Source organism: Plecotus auritus (assembly GCF_963455305.1).
Source record: "Plecotus auritus genome assembly, chromosome: 6".
Taxonomy (NCBI): domain Eukaryota; kingdom Metazoa; phylum Chordata; class Mammalia; order Chiroptera; family Vespertilionidae; genus Plecotus; species Plecotus auritus.
The window spans coordinates 150,736,064-150,756,735 of NC_137773.1; the positions used below are offsets into that span (position 1 = coordinate 150,736,064).

Sequence of the window (20,672 nt, forward strand, 5' to 3'; positions counted from 1 at the left end):
GTAATTATGGTACATGCAATACAGCACCACGCCACTCCCCTCTAACAAGAGTGCTGTTTTTGCCGCAAACCGTGGTGAACTTGCATGCCTTAAGCACAATGCTTGCCCAAGCCGCTGATCCTTGGGCGAAGAGGCAGATGGCATCACGCTCAGGGAACTTTCCAGAGCCTTCAAGAATGGCTCCACAAGCAAAGGCCAGGCAGGTAAAGTGACATCCATCTCCACCCGGTGGTGAGTTGAACAGGTGGTCAGACTGGAAGCTGCACACAAAGCATTTATTTGCAGAGGGACAGGGAGGTGGCCCAAGCCACAGACTACTTCAGTTTAAGGCCAAAGAACCCTCTCCACTCCTAGGAAGCTTTTCAGCTCAAGGTAATCTAGCAGGGAATCCAGCTCCGGGAGGGTGGGGGATGGGAGGCGGTTTGGGGTAGATGGGGGAGCAGGGGATGAAGACTCCTTAAGGCACTTCATTGACCACTTGGTGAGAAGGCAGCATTTTCTTCATGAAAAGAAGTTTCTCCATTAGCTGAAACAAATAAAAACACATTTGAGTGAGAGAAGCTATGGATGATTGAAAATTAGTAAAGAGATCACAATAAGATTATAGGAAAGGTAGGAATCTCGTGGAAAGCAGTTGGCCTTTGGAATAAGGCAACTTGGGTTTCTTTTTCTTTTTTTTTATAGATTTGAAAGAGAGGAAGGGAGAGAGAGAGAGACATTGATTTGTTGTTCCACTTATTTATATAGTCACTAGAGGCCCGATGCACGGAATTTATGCACGGGTAGGGTTGCTAGGCCTGGCTGGCGATCAGGGCCGATCCCGGCCTTCCAGCTGCTGGTTGGGGCCTCCCTTCATTCTGCACCGTCCCCTGGTGGTCAGCACAAATCATAGCGAGTGATTGAACTCCCAGTCTCCCGGTTGAACTCCCGAGGGGACACTTTGCATATTAGCCTTATATATATATAGACTAGAGGCCTGGTGCATGAAATTCATGCACTTGGGGGGTAGGGATCCCTCAGCCTGGCCTGTGTCCTCTTATAGTCTGGGAGCCCTTGGGTCCCAGGGGTCCTCAAACTTTTTAAACAGGGGGCCAGTTCACTGTCCCTCAGACTGTTGGAAGGCCGGACTATAGTTTAAAAAAGAAAACTATGAACGAATTCCTATGCGCACTGCGGGCCCAGGACGAGTCGGCTGCTAAGCAGGACAGGCAGCAGCACCCGGTGGGCCGGATAAATGTCCTCGGCGGGCCGCATGTGGCCCGTGGGCCGTAGTTTGAGGACCCCTGGTCTAAGCCATCAGCTGGACATCCCCAGTGTTGCCACGGAAGTGGGAGAGGCTCCTGCCACTGCTGCTGCGCTCGCCAGCTGTGAGTCCAGCTTCTGGCTGAGTGGTGCTTCCCCTGTGGGAATGAACTGACCACCAGGGGGCAGCTCCTGTGTTGAGCATCTGCCCCCTGGTGGTCAGTGAGCGTCATAGCGACTGGTCGTTCTGCCGTCGGGCCAGAACTGGCTCTCCAACATCCCCCGAGGGGTCCCGGATTGCGAGAGGGCACAGGCCAGGCCAAGAGACCCCACTGGTGCACGATCTAGGCCAGGGAGGGACACAGGAGGTTGGCCAGCCAGGGAGGGACCTCAGGAGGGCTCCAGGGCATGTCCAGCCTGTTTCACTCAGTCCTGATCAGCTGGACCCCAGCAGCAAGCTAACCTACCAGTCGGAGCGTCTGCCCCCTGGTGGTCAGTGCACGTCATAGTGAGCAGTTGAGCAGCCTTAGCATACCCTTCACATATTACACTTTGATTGGTTGAATGGCTAACCAGATGACTGGACACTTAACATATTAGGCTTTTATTATATAGGATTGGTTGCTTCTTGCATGTGCCTTGACCAGCAATTGAATCAGGAAGATGCTGTAACCAACTGAGCTACCTGGCCAGGGCCAACTTGGGTTTCAAATCCCTGCTCCACAGGTATTAGCTGAGACACCTTGAGCAAATGAATGAAGCTCTCTGAGGCTTTCTTTCTTGCCTGTAAAATGGAGATAATGATGTAGTCCTAGCAGGGTTTCAGGGGAAATGAAGAGAACAGAGAATCTAAAATTGTGCTGGCACATAGCAGGCACTCACTAAATGGTATTCTTATATTCTTGAAGAATGTTCAGCTTAATTCACTACTTTTTTATGTTTAAAACAAATTTGTGCACTTATTCAGATGTTCATAGGCATATGAAAGAATGAGCTTGGTCAGAAACATCCAGCTTTTATAGTCCACAGAAATGAATCCAATAAAAAGACAGTGGGAAAGGAGCTGGATGACACCTTTTCCACTGGAAAGGAGGAAGGGCTGGTTGCTTCCCCGTGGCTCTCTTGTTTCTGAAGAAAGGGATGTTACGGAGTCCCAGCTCTGGCTCCACCTCCTCGTGTGATCACAGAAAACCACTGTTCTGTTCTGGGCCTTTGTAGTTTTACTGGAATCACAGGGGTTGGACTATATAATCGCTAAGTTAGCTCTTAGAACTGATATTCTATTCCTTAGACAATGTATGCCACAGACAGAGCCTTGGAGGGAGATATGAAGATATAGAATTATGATCAAATAAAGGCTTGGATTTCCTGAAAGAGCTGGCAAGGAACTAGTTCCAAAACTCACGCAAAAGCTCCTGTGTCACCCATTAAAAAAGACTGCATATATACATCGATGTGTATCTGTGTGTATATACGCATACATTCATATACATACTTAGACACATATATGTCATTCCTATCCTTGCCTCTCTCCAGTGTAGAGGCTGGAAAAAGTTGCTTTCCCAGAACCACTTGCAGGGAGGTAAGGCCATGTGAGCAGGTCTGGTCAATGAGATAACAGGCAAAGTCCATTAGAGGACTTCTCAACACATTTCCCTTCACTGAATGATAAAGAAGTTACCTAGGGAAAGGCCGTTTTGTTATTTTTGTTTTTGTTTTTAATATATTTTAATGATTTTAGACAAGAAGGAAGAGGGAGAGAGAGAGATAGAAACATCAATGATGAGAGAGAAATCATCGATCGGCTGCCTCCTGCACGCCCCCCACTGGGGACCGAGCCCACAACTCAGGCATGTGCCCCTGGCTGGAATCGAACCCAGGACCCTTCAGTCCACAGGCTAACACTCCATCCACGTAGCCAAACCAGCTAGGGCAAAAGGCGGTTCTTGCTGCCCTCTCTTCCTTAATCCTTCTTCTTGTCATGAGTGAGGACCTGACGTCGAGAGCTGTGGTAGGCATTTGGCCACCATGTGGGACAAAGATGAAGACAAAAAAGCCAATATACTAGGGATGGTATGTCAGAAAGATGAAAAGAGCTTGGGACCTAATGAAATCATTGAGAAGCCTAGACCACCTCATTTCTGGAACTCTCAGCTAAACATGGCTTATGTCCTGGCTGTTCCCTGTGTGGTCTGTGGGCCGGCAGTATAGGCCTGACCTGTGAGTTTGTTGGAAATGAAGAACCTCAGGCCCCAGCCCAGACCTACTGAAGCAGAATCTGCATTTTAAAGAGATGCCCAGGTTTTGGGTGCACATTAAACTTCAGGTGCACTGGTTTATAGCCCCATTAAGTAGGCTCTATTACATGCAGCTGAAAGCATTCCTAACAGATACCATGTATGTTCAGTAAGTCCTCATGTGACATTGTCAATAGGTTCTGGGAACTATGATGAAATGATGTATAAGGAAGCCAGTTTTACTACAGAATAATTTACATAAACAAGCGTTAAATTCCTATGGCATCTCATCAATGTTATAATGACATGATGTTGAACTAAATGACCTTATTGGAGAACCTGCTGCACTAGGTATGTCTTAACGTTTATAGGCACGTCTATGTGTGTATGTGTATATCTGTTTATATGATTATAAACAGATGTAACAAATTTATACATGCACATTTATAATATATATTTGTTTATATATTTGTGGAAGGACAGAGTGAGGCTATGGGAGCGTGTGTGTGTGTGTGTGTGTGTGTGTGTGTGTGTGTGTGTGTTTTGGGGAGTTTAGGGTGATTTCTTCTATTTAATTACTTTTATAGTGTTTGAAAATAAATATTTTAAACGATGAGTTGTGTTCCTTTTATAATTAAGTAAGAAGAGACCTACCGGCTCTCCTCCCTGTCCAGCAGGTAGTGGTAGGACGCCACGTCCCTCTGCAGCTGGCACCTGTGCGCCAGCAGATGCTCGCGGGTCTGCTGCTGCTGCTCCACCTCCTCACGCATCTCCTGGAGCTCCGCCTCCAGCCTGCGGACCACAGCTCCCAGGTTCTGCAGCTCCAGGTCATGCCAGTGCTTGGCGTCCTGCAAAGTGTTCTCCAGGCCTCGTTTCTACAAAAGAGGGAACACGTCCAAACTCAAGGCCGACAGGCAGGGCCCTTGGAGAGGGAGGTGTGCAGAGCAGTGGGAGGGGCTGGCATTGGTCTGGTCGGTTGCTAGGTTTACGTGGCTTGGTGTATAAATCATGAATCCTCAGGAGGCCAGACTCTTGTTTAGTCTAATTCACTGATCCTTCTGATGGGGGTCGGGGGTGGATGTGTGTGTGGGAGACATGGAGTGGGATGGATGGGAGGAAGAGAAGGGGGAAGGAGAGGGAGAGAGATGAGATATAAGAACGAGAGATGAGTGAGAAAATGAGAGTGGAAAAAAATGAGAGAGAAACTGACACACACACACAAGCAGTCTGCAGGTGTTTCTTCAAAGAAACCTTGCTCTCTGAGCTGCCTCTGGGCCTTTTTGCTCATTTTTGCTTGTTTTCTCACCCCCTGGGGGCCCTATCCCCTCCACTGCTGAAACCCCACCCATCATTCAGCTAAAATGCTGTCTCCTCTGCACCCTTCCCCAGATTACCAGAATTACAATGAATGTCTCTGGCTTTTCTATACTCAGCAGTTGTTTCTTTAGTGTTTTAGGTGCCCATTTGGGCTAATTCCTCTTCCTCTGGTTCCCCCTTCCCTGTGGGTTCCCCACTGCTCCATCCTGAACCTATTACTCTCTGAACTGTGTTTCCCGGGCCTGTTAGTTGGTCTCTCCCACACCCATGATTTTCCCAGTCTGTCTGCCAATGGCTCCTGCAGTGATTCTTTTAGCACAGACTTCTCTCCTCTCTCCAAGCCTTGACCCACTACTGAGCTTCCTCCTGGAAATATGTGCAGTCCAGCGCACCTCAAATCAAGGCATCCAAAACGGACCTGCTGGTCTTTCCTAACCTGCACTGCAGCAGGTGAACTCCTGAGAACTAGAAACTGGGGAAAGACACATCCCTGGTCTTCTTGCTTCTCTCCCAAACACAATCATTACTGAATCCCACCCCCCCATATATTCTGAAGAGTATTCACATGTGTGCCCTCTCTTCTCCAGCCACCGATGCCCAGGATCAATGCATATCACCTTTCATCAAGGGGGACCTCAGTGGCCTATTCGCTCTTCTTTCTGCCTCTAGTTCCTCCTTGTGCTGCATTACCCACATGGAAGCTACGATGCTTTGTCTGAAGTCCAACTCTGGGCCTGTATCCCCTCTGCTTTAACCTCATCCCCAAGTTCTCCAGGGTCCCTAACATGGCACCCACGACTGGCCCAGCTTGGTTTGTGAGCAGTGATTGTTGACATCGGATGTGTAACACCTGTGATTTGGAAGAATATTTTACAGAGCCATGGTTGGTCATCGGTTTACAGTGTTGGCTCCATGTGGCCTGGGGTCCTCTGATGACTCAGGACCCACTGCCCACGCCCCAGTTCTGCCCCCTAAGTCCTGACATCCTGGCCTGGTTCCCGAGTAGATGCTTGAGCTGAGTGACTATGATGAGGCCACTGCTGCAAGTGCCCCAGCCCTGGCCTGCTAGGGGACATGGATAGCACCAGCGAGCATACCGTGGTCACAGCAGCACGCTTACTCCCCAGCTTATGGAAATGGGAAGGGATGCCCTTGGATTATAGACCCTCCAGAAAGTAAAACAGTGATCTGTGGTTTCTGGTCGTGAATTCCTGATTTGACTGAACACACAGCTTTGTAGGCCTCAAGCACCATTATTGGTGCCTGGCTGCTAATACACGGTATCTTGTTGGAAAAGGCGGCTGAACGTCTCCTCAGCACAGCTGTGGGGGCCTTGTGTGTGCACAGGTTGCTCTCACGGAGGCCAGTAACGCAGCAGATAAATAGGATGACCAAGGTAGGTCCTCATGTGAAAGAGAGAAAGTAGAATTTAGAGCGTCACGCGGCTCGTGAGTAGAGGAAGCAGGATTTGATTGCAGAGCCTGAGCGCCAACCCCCAATCCCATGGCTGGCTGTGGTCTAGACAGAGAGAGAGCCAGAAGGGCTTGGCTCCTGCACTTCTTACTGTGTTCATGGGGAAATCCCTGAGAGAATGCATATGAGCATGTTCTTACTGTAGGTGTCACTTTGAGGAAATTTGGGGCACTGTACCAAGCGATTGGGGGACATAAAAGTAATGAAGCCTGGGTCCTGCCCTCAAGGAGTTAACGTGACTTTGGTGGAAGAGCTGATTTCACCTCACGGACCACTCTGAACGTGAGTGGGTGGCGGGTGGGAGGATCACCCAGCTGTGGGAGTCAGAATCTAGGCTCCTCGGGGGGTGTCGTGTTTCTGTGTTTTCACCTCACCTGTGCCAAGGGTTTGGCAAGAGGAGCAGGTGGAGGTGGGCAGACTTGAGGGGAGGAGTCTCCTTCCAGCCATGGGAAGCACACATTAAGGGCTCAAGGCAGGAAAGGAAAGGGCGAAACCTGGACATTAACATGAAGACCTGGCAAAGGAGGGCTTTCTGTTGTAGGCCAAGCTCAGGCAATTCCAGGGGTTGGGGACCCTGAAAATGCAGAAGAGAGGAGACAGTGGGTAGAGGCTTGTCCAGATGGTGCAGCACAAGACAGGGGGAGTCTATGAAGGAAAGGGGTGGTGGATAAAGCTTCTGAGATATTTTGAAGTGGGAAATGGAAACCAGAGACCTCATGTTGGGGACCTTGATTTTATCTGCAGAATAATATAGGTGACAGCATCTGCTGAGGGGCAGAGGTGAGGGTTGCTGGGGGCTTGCTGAGAACAGAAGCTGGAGGGAGCAGCTACTGGGGAACACAGTTCCCCTCTGCTTTGTTCAGTCATTTGTGCACAGGTTTTCATTACCAATCAAGTTCTGAGCTTTTAGAGGACAGGAACGATTCAGATTTGCCTCCCCAGGGGCTAAGGGAAGGCCTTGCACATCGCAGGCACCCAGTATACGTGTGTGGAATGTGTGCTGAGTGATGGGCCACCTGCCACTGAGGAGTAATTCATCTGGGCTTTTTTTTTTTTTTTTTTTTTTTTTATGATGTTGGCTTGAGAATATGTCCTCAACCTTTTGCCTGGAACTTCCTGTCGCCAGAAGAGTGACACTTTTGGCAGCCACAATGACATCTGGGGAAGGAATGGCAGTCCCTTCACTGTGCCTAAAGCAACAGAGGCGAGAGGCAGCACCCCTAATATTAGGGTATTTATCAAGGGTTATGGCAGGTGAAAAAAACTGATTATATAACATTCACATACTTCTGCGTGAATAATGCCATTGCTTTTAGATTTTGTTTTGTTTGTTTAGTGAAAGTAGCATTGCTTTAAACTGCAGGTTCCTGATTTTTCTCGCCGCAGATCCTTAACTCACACCCCCTTGCTCTGACCCAGATCCCATCAGAGACTGAGGGGGACAGAAGTGGAGTAACGATGGCCCTGGCCGGGTAGCTCAGTCGGTTAGAGCCGTGGTTGGCAAACTGCGGCTTGCGAGCCACATGCGGCTCTTTGGACCCTTGAGTGTGGCTCTTCCACAAAATACCACGGCCTGGGCGAGTCTATTTTGAAGAAGTGGCGTTAGAAGAAGTTTAAGTTTAAAAAATTTGGCTCTCAAAAGAAATTTCAATCATTGTACTGTTGATATTTGGCTCTGTTGACTAATGAGTTTGCCGACCACTGGGTTAGAGCATTGTCCCGATATGCCAAGGTTGCAGGTTGGATCCCTGGTCAGGGCACATATAAGAATACCAATGAATACATAAATAAGTGGAACAACAAATCTCTCTCTCTCTCCGCCTTCCTCTCTCTCTCTCTAAAAAGTCAATCAATCAATAAAAAAATAAGTGGAGCAATGAGATGCATGTCATGTTGTGGCAAGAAGACAGCACCGTCCTGAGCTGGCTGGGCACCGTGTGACCATGTTGGCCAGAGGACAATGGACCCAACTGAACGGAAGACACTTGAGGGAACTGGAGGTGATGGGATGATCTTGGCAACAGGCAGAGATAAAGCTGTTCCTGAGGGAAACTACTAGGATAAATGCCTGAGCTAACTTCATGGCAGGCATGACTGGTGGCTTGATGATGGAGCTGATTTGGGTGGCAAAACTGAGATGCAGGTTTATGGGGTGTGGTGGGAGAAAGGGGCATCAGCAGTGGTATCTGGTCAGCCCAAGGACTTGAGGCTGATGGGAGAGAGTGCTTCTTGGGCCTCAATGGACTAGACCACCTGAGCTACGCCAGGATTGCATGAACCAACCCCTTTGTGCATGCTGGTGTGTACAACTCAGTTGTGGTTGACTCGGCACAGGTGGCCCCTGGAGGGCATCCAGGAGGAGCTGTGCTTGACAACCTAATAGAACTTTAGTCCACCCCCGAGAGCAGAAATGGACTGCTGTACTATTAATAATCGTTTAAATTAATAATAATAATTAATGATGTGAGAGACCCGCCCACAAACCACAGTGAGTCTGAGGAGCTTACCAGGTGTCTTAGGTTGGGTGCCTCAGAAGCAGAGCCTGCCACAGGGATCCTGGTATGTGGGAAAAATTAAGGAGTTGCTCCCAGGAAAGGGGGGGTAAGGGAAGCAGGACAGGGCTGGGCAGGGGAGGTGCTAAGCCAGGAGGTGGTCTCAGCCAGAGTCTGGCTGCAGCCTGACCCCACGGAGCCCGGAGCCCTGGAGAGTGAATTACCCCAGAGGCCTGGTTCCACTTTGAAGCAAGTGAGCGGGGCTTTTAAACCCCCTGTGAGTCGGTCATTGGCTGGGAGGTGGGCTGGCCTGACCTCCCTTCCCCCGCCCCCCCCCGCCCCCGCAGGTGTCTTCTGATTGGCTGAGGGCCATTCTCTGGAGAAGAGGGGCAGTTGGGAAGGGGCATCTGTGGGCATGAGGGCCGACATTCACAGCAGCCGGGCGCTCGCCCTATCTCCTACCCTTGTGATTGGTATCAGATTGTCCTCTCAGGCCTCAGACCCCTAGGCTGGGAGATGAAAGCCCCGGGCACACCGTGACCCGTGTGACGACATTTCAACCGCGGAGAGTTAAAATTGTCCCAAGAAATGCCAGGTGGCTCCTGGCCCACTCACCAGGGCCCGCAAGGACTCCGTCTCTGCCTGGAGGCTCTGCACTTGGCACGCGGTGCTGTGCAGCTCCGCCCTGCGGGCAGCAGCCAGCCGCTCCTCCGGGCTCTGCGCCCCGCGGGCCTCCGCCTGCTGCTGGGGACAGGGAGTCGTGGGTGAGCGGGAGGAGTGAGCCCCTGACCCGTCCTTCCCTCTCCCCCTTTCTAACTACCTCCCCGCTGCTTCTAGCTCAGAGGAAACTACTGGATTTAAAAATCCCTCTTTTGTTACAGGCGCCCACACCAGCTCGTATACAATCATTTATTCAGTTTGAACACGTGACACATGCAAACAGAATGAAATTAAAAAGATTTCCCAAAGAATATACGGTAGGAAGTATATAGAGTCCTTTTCTCCCTGTGCACTAATTACCCAGTTCTCCTGCTTCCAGTTTTTCATACCTCCTTCCAGAAATACTTCAAATATGTACGACCTTCCCCCTTGCTCTGGTACTTACTATATCTTAGAAATTATTCTAGCATATCAGCATATATCCATCAGTTACATTCTTTTTTTAAAAAAATCTTTATTGTCCCCGTTTTCCCCCACTGACCCCTTTTAGTCCCCTCTATCCCCCAGTTACATTCTTTTTAACGGCCACGTAGTATTGCCTTACTTACTTAGAAGGCCCCCATCCATGGACACTTAGGTCGCTTCTAGTCTTTGCTTGTTACCATCAATGGTGCAAAGAATAACCTACAGCCCTCATCTTGATTACGTGGGAATATCTCTGGGGGGTAAATTCCTCTTGTGGAATTGCTGAGTCAAAAGGGCAGGCTTTGCAATTTTGATAAATGTTGCCAAATTGCCCTTCAGAGAGTTTGTAACCCCTCCCAGCACTGTAAGGCAGATTAATCATTAGCCAACTTGATCTGGTACGTTTCCGTGGAAAAAAAAAACATGTCTGGTCACACTTGTGACTATCAAGGGGACGGTCTGGGTTTTGAACCTTCTCCCTGAGCGAGATGGTCATATTGTGATTCCTCCCCATACATTCAGGGAGCAGGTCATTGTTACTCTGCCCTTTGTCGGGGAAAAGGGAAAAAATGAGAGCTCACCCACATCTATAACTTCAAGCCAAGTCTGATGGCATGTCACCAAGCCCGTGATGTAGGAGAAAAATCTGTTTTGTCTCCTAGGTTACTGGCTCTTTTCATTGACCATTTTTACTACATATGAACACTTATTTATAGAATTGTGCAAAAATAGTCCAATCTCATTGACTGGCTAAGAAACCCGAGGCTCATATCCCAGTAGCAGTTCTTCCAGTTCTTGCTGTTTAAGGGCTGTAAGGAGCTCAACAAAAATGCCCATTAAAGGCTTGGGATCTGCTCAAGGAGAACAGAAGCTGTGGGCCCAGCTCCGACTGGTTGGCCCTTGGGTGTATGTCCCTGGGCCGTGATTCAGCCTGAGTCCCAGTCCCTGCCCACAGAATGCAATGACATAGTCCCCTGCCCACAGAATGCAATGACAACCAGTGGAGAACGATAATCACATGATGACTGTCTCCTGAATCACTTGAGGCTTCTAACAGGCTATGCATGTAGAAGCCTTTAGAGCCTTAAAAGCATGCAAACATTGGCTGTATATGTTTTCTTTAAATATGTTTTTATTGATTTTTTAGATAGAGAGGAAGGGAGAGGGAGAAAGAGATAGAAACATTTATTAGAGAGAAACAGAGATCGGCTGCTTCCTGTACGCCCCCTACTGGAGATCAAGCCTGCAAACCAGGCATGTGCCCTGCCTGGGAATTGAACTGGTTCATGGGACGATGCTCAATTCACTGGGTTACACTGGCCGGGCTGCATATGTTTTCTATATGTGAAAAGTAGTATTAGCTAATACATGAGTTTGTAAAAGCCACTATGACTTGAATACTACTAATGATAACTGATGTGTGTGAAGCTCTTACTCGGTGCCAAGCACCATGTGAACAACTTTTAGTCCATGATCTCATTTAATCTTTACAACCCTATGAAGCAAGTGTCATTATTGTTCCCATTTACATGAGGAAACTGAGGCACAGAGAGATTGAGTTTTTTATTCCAGATCATATGGCCTAAGAGGGGCAGAGCTGGGACTCAAGCACAGCCACAGACTCCAGAGCTGTGCCCTTAACCAGAGCTTATTGCTACCACTGCCACCAATTCATCAACTTAAGACCCTGAAATTGGGGTTGTCTTCACCAAAGTGAAGGTGGACCACTCTAAAATATCCTCATTGTCTTCCAAGTCTTCCTGGGATCAGTAGCCCTGTTCTTCCTTCTCTCTTTGGGGATGGGCCTGGCCAGATGGGCTGTGTGGGTGGGTGGGAGGCAGAAGAGGGGGTGTCCTGACAGACAAATGGAATCAGGTAACACGGCTACACAGAGAGGCCGGGGCAGTGTGAGCTGGAGCCGGTTCCTAACAGCGTACAAGAGCTGACTGTTAAATTTTCAGGAATTTTGTAAGCCGGTTGTTAAACACAGCCATTATTAAAAATTAAATCATATCAACTCACAATTAAATAAGTTATATTAAAAAATGGTGCCTGGCTGGTGTGGCTCAGTGGTTGAGCGTCAACCCAGGAACCAAGAGGTCACCAGTTCGATTCCCAGTCAAGGCACATGCCCGGGTTGTTGGCTCGATCCCCGGTGGATGACTTCCTTTCTCTTTGATGTTTCTATCTCTATCCCTCTCCCTTCCTCTCTCTCTCAAAATCAATAAAAATAGTTTTTTAAAAATGGTAATAAATACTCAAAACACATTACTGGCTAATTATTTACATCTTATCATTATCTGTGCTACTGAGGTTTATTTACATTGATGGTACCTGTGTGGTGGGAGTCAATGATGTGTTCCTGCCCAACTCTTCCCAACTCATTCACATCAAGTTAGTAGTTTGAAGTAAGGGTGAGAGTATTGACACCATGGAAATTGGCAAACTCCACAAATCAGATTGAATTACTATTTTATGGACTGTCTAGATTTAAAAAAGGGATGCAGAAAATGTTAATAGTGCAGATTAAACTTAAAAGTGGGTCATGTCGCTGAAACCGGTTTGGCTCAGTGGATAGAGCATTGGCCTGTGGACTGAGGGGTCCCGGGTTCGGTTCCGGTCAAGGGCATGTACTTTGGTTGCGGGCACATCCCCAGTGGGAGGTGTGCAGGAGGCAGCTGATCAATGTTTCTGGCTCTCTATCCTTCTCCCTTCCTCTCTGTAAAATATCAATAAAATATATTTTTTAAAAAAAAGTGGGTCATGTCTGTAGCTGTTGCATTGGGAATGGCACAAAAATTAGCAGGAATATTTTTCCAATATTTGAAAACTATTATTTGAAGTTACATTATTGCCCAGCTGGTGTGGATCAGTGGTTGAGCATCTACCTATGAACCAGGAGGTTGCGGTTCAATTCCTAGTCGGGCACATGCCTGGGTTGCGGGCTTGATCCCCAGTGGGGGCGTGTACAGGAGGCAGCTGATCAATGATTCTCTTATCATTGATGTTCCTATCTCTCTCTCCTTCTTCCTATATTAAAAAAAAAAAGAAGTTTCATCATTGACAAATTAACTCATTAAGGTTAGTGAAAATATCAACCAAAATTCGCATCAGAGCTATCCTCATTCATCATTGATGTGAGTGACTTTTTGTATAATCAGATATTAATAATCAAACATTTTTCTGTAGTCTGATCTTATGATACTATTGTTGATGACACAATTATAAAAACGGTTGGCGGGTTTTGTAAGAAATAGCAAGCCACATTGAAGTTACAGGTGTAAATGGAAAAGCAAAGTATTTTATCTTAAAATTTATGATATTACTAAAATTAGATACATAAAACATCAACCAAAATTCTATGCCACCTTTAAGTGGTATTGTGAATTTGATTGGCATTTAGTACATATGCTTACATTACCCCCCCAACCCCACCCCTTGAAAGCAGTTGTCAGGACACCATGGGTGAGAGCCGGGCATGAGTGGAAGCCAAGCTCCATGGGGGGCATGTTTCAAAGCCCTGATGGGCGGGTCTGGGCTAGAGCTGCTGGCCAAGGCTATAGCCACAGGTCCCATATGATCTGTCCCTCCTCTCAGCCCAGACAATGAGTGGCTTGTATGCAGTGGTACGTACTGGTGTCTGGACGGTTGAATCCCTATGTCTTAGTGCCACTAGCAAGATGCTGTACCCAAGTGTTTCCCAAACATTCTTGGACAACCAGCATAGTTTTTCATACATCTGGATGCTAATTAAACTGTTTTTATTTTAACCAATTCACTTTTTTTTCCAATTTGCTTTTTTCTTTTAATTTTTATTTATGGATTTGAGAGCGAGAAAGAGGAAGGGGTGGGGGAAGAGAGAAAAAGAGAGAGAGAGAGAGAGAGAAACATTGATTTGTTGTTCCACTTATAGATGCATTCATTGGTCAATTCTTGTATGTGCCCTGACCAAGGATCAAACCCACAACAACCTTGGTGTATTGGGATGACACTCTAACCAACTGAGCTACCGGGCCAGGGCTTCACTGTTTCTTTGTAAATAAATGTGTATAACACGGAAATTGTAAATTTGTTCTCAAATTTTAATGTGCATCGGCATCACCTGGGGGTTCTTGTGAAAGTGCAAGTCCTGATTCAGGAGATCCTGAGGGGCCCAGGAATCTGCACGTAAAACTGCCATGTGATGCCTGGTCCCTGGAAGCAAATGTCTAGATCACTACAGAAACTGACAGCACTGCTTTACTTGCCATACATAGAAGATAACTGAAAAAGTTCATAATACTAAAACAAATCACCTGGAGGGGTGGGGAGGAGCTGGGAGGGGGGAGGGAGAGGGGGACGGGAGATATCTGTAATACTATCAGCACAAAAAAATATATTTAAAAGTGGAAAAAAAAAACCACCCAAACAAAACAACAACAAAACCCCACCTGAATCAGTAATATTTTATTCTAGCAAATACTGCCTGCCAAGTAGTTGAGTCCCAGAGCCTGCTTTCTCTATGTTGAGCGGTGAGATTAACAAGTATAAGAGAAGTGTTAATGACCCCACCGGCACCAAAGGACACTTTCTTATACAGTTTACTTAAGATTGAAAGAGAAAAAGAAATTAATTTGATCACTATGGATTTCAGTGCCATTTTATAGCATGCCTCCTACCTTCTGAAACCTGCTTCCCACATCCTCGCCCCGCATCTGGGAACAGTTGAGCGTTTGAACTCACCTGGAAGTATTACGTGGCCTTCTCCAGTGGCTTTTTAGATTTATGCTTTCTAGTTACTGCAATAACTCTATTTCTATTTCCATTCCAACCCAGTGCCTCCGGATTTCTCCTCGCAGACCACATAGTAGGTGTGCGATTCCAGACCCCGAGGCTAGGAAGGCAGGGCTGTTTTGTTGCTCGGCGCAGTTGCTAGGATGTGTAATGAGATTCAAATATGTTGGTCCCCAGGCCTTCAAACCAGCTTGAAATCTTGGCCCCACCACGCAGGAGCTGGGCTGCCCGTGGTTGCACTCTGTGTATTTCTGGGGCATGTGGGCATTTTGAAATATGGGGAAAAACTTCAAATTAAAAAAAAAATTTTAAGTTACATTTTCATGTCACTGCCTGTGAAGGATGGATGCGAGAGAAGAAAGGCAGCATGCTTTCGACTATGTCAGAATGGAGCATGTGGGAGTCTCCTAATGGAGGGGAAAATCCATCTCCAAACCCAACCCATCTTGCCGAGCAGCATTGCCATTTCCCAAAACGTCCTTGGCAATGACCTGGAGTCGGAAGAAATGCCACTGTGCAGTGTGAGGGGAGAGGGAGAGCTTGGGAGGAGGCGGAGTGTGGAGAGGCAGGTGTGTGCTTAGCAGCACGTACACAGGCTGAACGTGCAGGGGCTGAAGTGTGTGTGTCCTGCCTTGCCCCGAGCAGGCGCTGAGGGGGGTCAGGAGCTCTCTGGGTTTTGTAATGGTGAAAAACAGCCACGCTCTGCTGCAGAGCACAACTGACTGCTTTGTTCTAAGTGTCTTGGCCTCCCAGGATCATAGTAACCTCGTCATATTCATTATCCTGGAGAAAGGCAAAGCAATGGAGCCGTGGGGGTACCCCGGTTCCCCGTCTAGTATCACAGAGCAATAGTATCCCACAGGGAAGGCACAGGGCCTTGGTCTGGAAAGATCCTCACAGAGCCTGGCATAGGCATCTAGCTCCTCAGCCATTCTACAAGATGTCACTGCTTATTCTTTTAATCCTCAACTGAGGACATGGAGAGAGAGAGAGAGAGAGAGAGAGAGAGGGAGGGAGAAAGAGAGAGAGATCGATTAGTTGCCTCCCCCATGCATCCCAGCAGGCCCCATGCATCCCAGCAAGCAGGGCCTGGAATCAAACCCATGACCCTTTGGTGCACCGACCATTGAGCCAGACAGGGCACGTTTGTTCATTAAGAAAACGAATCATCGTTCCCCACTCCACATAATCAGTGTAGGTCAGCCTGGCAGTGAGGGTGTCAGTTCAGGGAGGGGCTATCTAGTGAATCTGACAGGCTCAGTGATGGAAAGTAAATTTGCGGGATGATTTGATCATAAATTCCTAACTGAGCAGGTCATGGTGGTAGTCACATCCCACGCATGTAACTCCCTTAATAAAAGGTTTGTCTTGGTTTTGAGCCTTGTCCATTGTTCTTGTTCATCTAAGTTAACAGCCCGCCCCAACCCCTTTTTTAAAAATATATTTCTTTATTGATTTCAGAGAGGAAGGGAGAAGGAGAGAGAGATAGAAACATCAATGATGAGAGAGAATCATTGATCGGCTGCCTCCTGCACGCTCCCTACCGGGGATCAAGCCCACAACCCAGGCATGTGCCCTTGGCCAGAATCGAACCTGGGATCCTTCAGTCCGCAGGCTGATGCTCTATCCACTGAGCAAAGCTGGCTAGGGCAGTTAACAGCCTTTTGAGATGCCAAAGAAATCCTCTTTTCCAGACCCCCTCGGGGGCTAACCACCCTCAAGGGAGCACATGATCTTTTTGCGTCCTGTACACCATCCCTATTTGCAGTACATGTTCAAGGTTAACGATCATTGTTTTTAATGCGACATCCATTCCATGTTATTCCATTTGATGACGGCTGTAAAAATCCTTTCTTAACACACAAAGGTTACAGAGGCAGCCTGAGGTAATGTAAAAGTACCAGTAGTACTATGTGTTTCTCTATTTTTCTTTTTATCTAATCAGAGATTTCCCCATCTTGCTTCCTCCTGCCTCCTGGATCTACATCAGTGGATTTCATGGAATCCTTATTTCCCTCCTTTGGTCCAAATGCATAAAAAGAACTGCAACACTGCCATTTTCCATAGCACTTCCTCAGTCCATTGAGATCTTGCTTTTGGGGATGTCCTCAGTTTGACTCAAATAAACTCATAATTTTTTTTTTTCTATAAGCTTGGACATTCTTATGTTAACAGTAAGAAAGCAGGGTTTGAATCATAGCTCTGCTACTTGGGTCCGTTACTTAACCTCTCTGTGCCTCAGTTTCTTCCTCTATAAAATGGATAAAACCACAATCCTATGTCATATTGAGAAGATTATGTGAGAAAACACCTATCAAGTGCTTAGCTCCCTGTCTGGCACATGGAAAGGGCTCACCCAATGCTTTGCCGACACTGCTTTCACCACACATCCCTTTCTGCCTGTGGAAGGTGGTCTTTCTTTCCATTGCCTCCCACCTGCACCCCAGCCAACCTCCACATTAGACTGTGAGTACAACTTCTCAGTCACCCCTCTATCCTCTCTGGCATGGCTTTTTATACCCAGCACATGCTCGACTACACTTACTGAAGGTCTACGACCTGTGCCAGGCACACGCTGGAGACCAAAGAAGAGGAAGATGCCCAGCTGGTGTGGCTCAGTGGTTGAGCATCGACCTAGGAACCAGGAGGTCACGGTTTGATTACTGGTCAGGGTACATGCCCGGGTTGTGGGCTCGATTCCCAGTGTGGGGCCTGCAGGAGGCAGCCGTTTGATGATTCTCTCTCATCATTGATGTTTCTATCTCTCTCTCCCACTTCTCTTCCTCTCTGAAATCAATAAAAATATATTTTTTTAAAAAAGAATAGAACTATCATATTTTCTAGCTATTTTACTTTAGGGTATTTATCTAAAGAATATGAAAACACTAATTCGAAAAGATATGTGCACCCTCATGTTCACTGCAGCATTATTACAGTAGCCAAGATGAGAAAGCAGCCTAAGTGTCTATCTATGGGCGAATCGATAGAGAATGGAATATGAATCAGCCATGGGAAAGAACGAATTCTTGCCATTTGCAACAACATGGATAGACCTTGAGGGCATGATGCTAAGTGAAATAAGCCAGATGGAGAAAGACAAATACCAGATGATTTCACTTATATGTAAAAATCTAAAAAAAAACACCCCAAAAAACAAATAAAATTAATCCCATAGATACAGAAAACAGGTTGTTGGTTATCAGAAGGGGAGAAGGTTTGAGGGGTGGGCGATATGAGTGAAAGGGTCAGCTGTGTGGTGATGGATAGTAACTGGACTTTTGGTGGTGATCACGGTGTACAGATGTCGAATTATAATATTGATTATACATCTGGAACTTATGTAATGTTATATAGCAGTTTTATCTCAATTAAAAAAATAAAAGGACTTGGCAGATCAGTGGTAGGAAGTGCTGATGGCATCCACCTTTATCCCTCAGGCTTTACCATGTTAGTTCTCCCAGCTTCCTTTTGCTGCGGGTTCTGCACCTCTGTCTGAGCGCTTTCTCCGAAGACGGAGGGGTCCCTCTGCTAGCACACGGCAGAGGCCTGATGGAGCTGGTGCTAGTACCCCACTTCCTCGCCTTCCCCTCTCCTGTATTCTGTTCTGCTCCCCAGAACCCCCGTGGGGTATGTTCCAGGCTCCCATAGTGATAGCTGGTTGGATAACATACTCTTTGTTGAGTCCCTTCTCTGCTTCTCCTTCTCCTTCTCCTGGTATTTTGGTATCCCCCTCCCGCCTCCAATGTCCAAGTAAACTACCTCCACTTCTCCACTTCAATATTTGTCTCAGGATCAGTTTCTGGGGGAACCTAAACAAAGACATACATTCATCATGTCCATGAATTTTCGGCCTCCCCGCCTGTAAGGGAATTAAATACACGTTTGTCTTCTCTCTGCAAAAGGTTTCAAAAGCCGTGCGTGCTAAGCCATTTCACATTTACGCTTTGCGGCCAAGACACGGACAAGAGGTGCTCAAGATGGGCTGATTCAGCCCCCAGGGCCTGACTGCAGCTGACAAAACTCTTTACTGGAGGACTTCTGGCTGTCAGTTCTGATCTCTGTTGACGGTCAGAGGAATTCACTCCTTCTGCAAATATTTTCAGAGCCCGGCCTCTCTGCAAGAGGCCCAGGCAGCATCGGCCGAACGTACACAAGCGCTGTGTGTGTTCTCTGAGATGTGGCTTTCTGATTGCTCGATTAAAAAGACACGAATGAGTCAGTTCAGAATTAATGTTTGAATTACTGTTGGGCTGGTGATGATTCTCAAGAGGGTGAGGGGTGGATAATAATGACCAAGTTTTTTCTTTTTCTTTTTCACACGAGGCAGGATACATTCCTGTTCGTTACAATGCCCCTCCCCCCTTCCTCAAAGAAATAAACACTACAGTGCTGTGTACACCCCAGGAGTGCTGGGACAGAAGCAAGGCTGCAAACTGGCGTGGGACCGCTGCCCTCCCTGGGTCTCCGTTTCCCCACCTCTAAAGCGAGGGAGTGGAAAGGGATGGTTTCTAGGGTCATTAATTATAAATAGTCATGACTCTCCTAAAGAAGAAGGAATGGACCCAAATCAAATCTACGGTTGGGTTTTTGCTTTCCCTCTGTGTTGTTCACCTCTCACCAGGTTGGGGTGGGGGCTGCATTTTGTGGGGTTATCAGGCACTATTTGCCATAAAAGTGTTTGTTGTGACCTGGTCCAAGGAACTAAAGGTTAGAGAGAAGAGAAGCTGTTGAAAGGGGGATGGGAGCGGGGAAATGGAAGGTGTTTTCTGGGCTGGAGAACATTGAAGGCTCCAGAACTGGTGAAGACCCTGCTGGGAATGTTCCTATTGGTCCTTGGGGCAGGGGAGTGAAGGGGGCAGGAGAAGATAGGAAATAAAAGATCCTCCTGGTTTTCTTTTGGTGGGTTTTATATATCTCATTAGTGACCTAGTGCATGAAATTTGTGCACATCAAAAGGGGATTAATTAGAGGAAATAATTTAATATTGCTATTTGCCCTTTTTCTGTAATAGAAGTGTCAGAGATAAAAGAAAATTAGTAAAATGTATATGAAAACCTTCCTCCTGTCAGTGTCTGGGGCTCACCACGGGACCCAGAGTGAAGTCCCCATCCACCCACATGTGCCTCAAAATCGCGTGAGACCCAGACCTGGCCGGCCCCCACAATGAGCTAGATACAGACCTGGCCAGTCCCACCCTTGTCAGGGGGCATAGCCTCAGGTCCCCTGGCCCGGTGCCAGGATGGGGGGCTTGGCCTGAGGTCCCTCAGCCCAGACCGGGGTGGGGGCATACCTTGAGGTCCTCCATCAAGCCCTGCCAGGTGGGGGACACGGCCTGAGATCCCCTGTCAATCCCCGCTGGGTGGGGGGCATGACCTGAGGTCCCCTGTCAAGCCCTGCCAGGCAGGGGGGCACAGCCTCAGGTCCTCCAGCCCAGCACCGGGAGGGGGGCACAGCCTCAGGTCCCCTGTCAAACCCTGCTGGGCAGGGGTGCGGCTTGAGTTCCCCCTACCCAGCACTGGGGGTGCACCTTGAGATCCCCGTCAAGCCCTGCTGGGCAGGGGCATGGCCTGAGGTCCCCTGTCAAGCCCAGCCAGATAGGGGCGCAGCCTCAGGTCCCCTGGTCCGGTGCTGGGGCAGGGGGTGCGGCCTGAGGTCCTCTGTCAAGCCCTGCCAGGTGGGGGGCACAGCCTGAGGTCCCCTGTCAAGCCCCACAGGGGTGGGGGAGGGTGTAGCCTCAGGTCCCTGCTGATTGCTCGTTAAGGCTTCTTATGGGAACTTGGCTTCAGCTGTGGGTGCAGCCATCTTTGTGATGGAGTGGTGGTCAATTAGCATATCCCTTCTTTATTAGATAGGATAATTAGATAGGATGGTTCTCAACCCTGGCTGTGCCTTAAATCACCCAGCTTACAGAACTACAAAGCCCTGGCTGGGTAGCTCAGTTGGTTGGAGCATCATCCCAAAGCACCAACGTTGCGGGTTCGATCTCTGGTCTAGATACACACAGGAATCAACT

At 47.9% G+C, this 20,672-nt stretch overlaps 1 protein-coding gene across 1 annotated transcript in view; it reads right to left on the minus strand.

The window, feature by feature from the left end:
• Positions 1-255: 255 nt before the first annotated feature.
• The window catches only part of BFSP2 (beaded filament structural protein 2), a gene marked incomplete at its 5' end in the record, with an annotated part of 51,679 nt that continues 31,262 nt past the window's right edge, over positions 256-20,672 (minus strand). Inside the window, 3 exons of the mRNA XM_080675566.1 lie at positions 256-526; positions 4,134-4,354; positions 9,377-9,505. Coding sequence (XP_080531692.1) covers positions 523-526; positions 4,134-4,354; positions 9,377-9,505 — 354 coding nt within the window. The 3' untranslated portion in view covers positions 256-522. The remainder of the gene's footprint in view (positions 527-4,133; positions 4,355-9,376; positions 9,506-20,672) is intronic.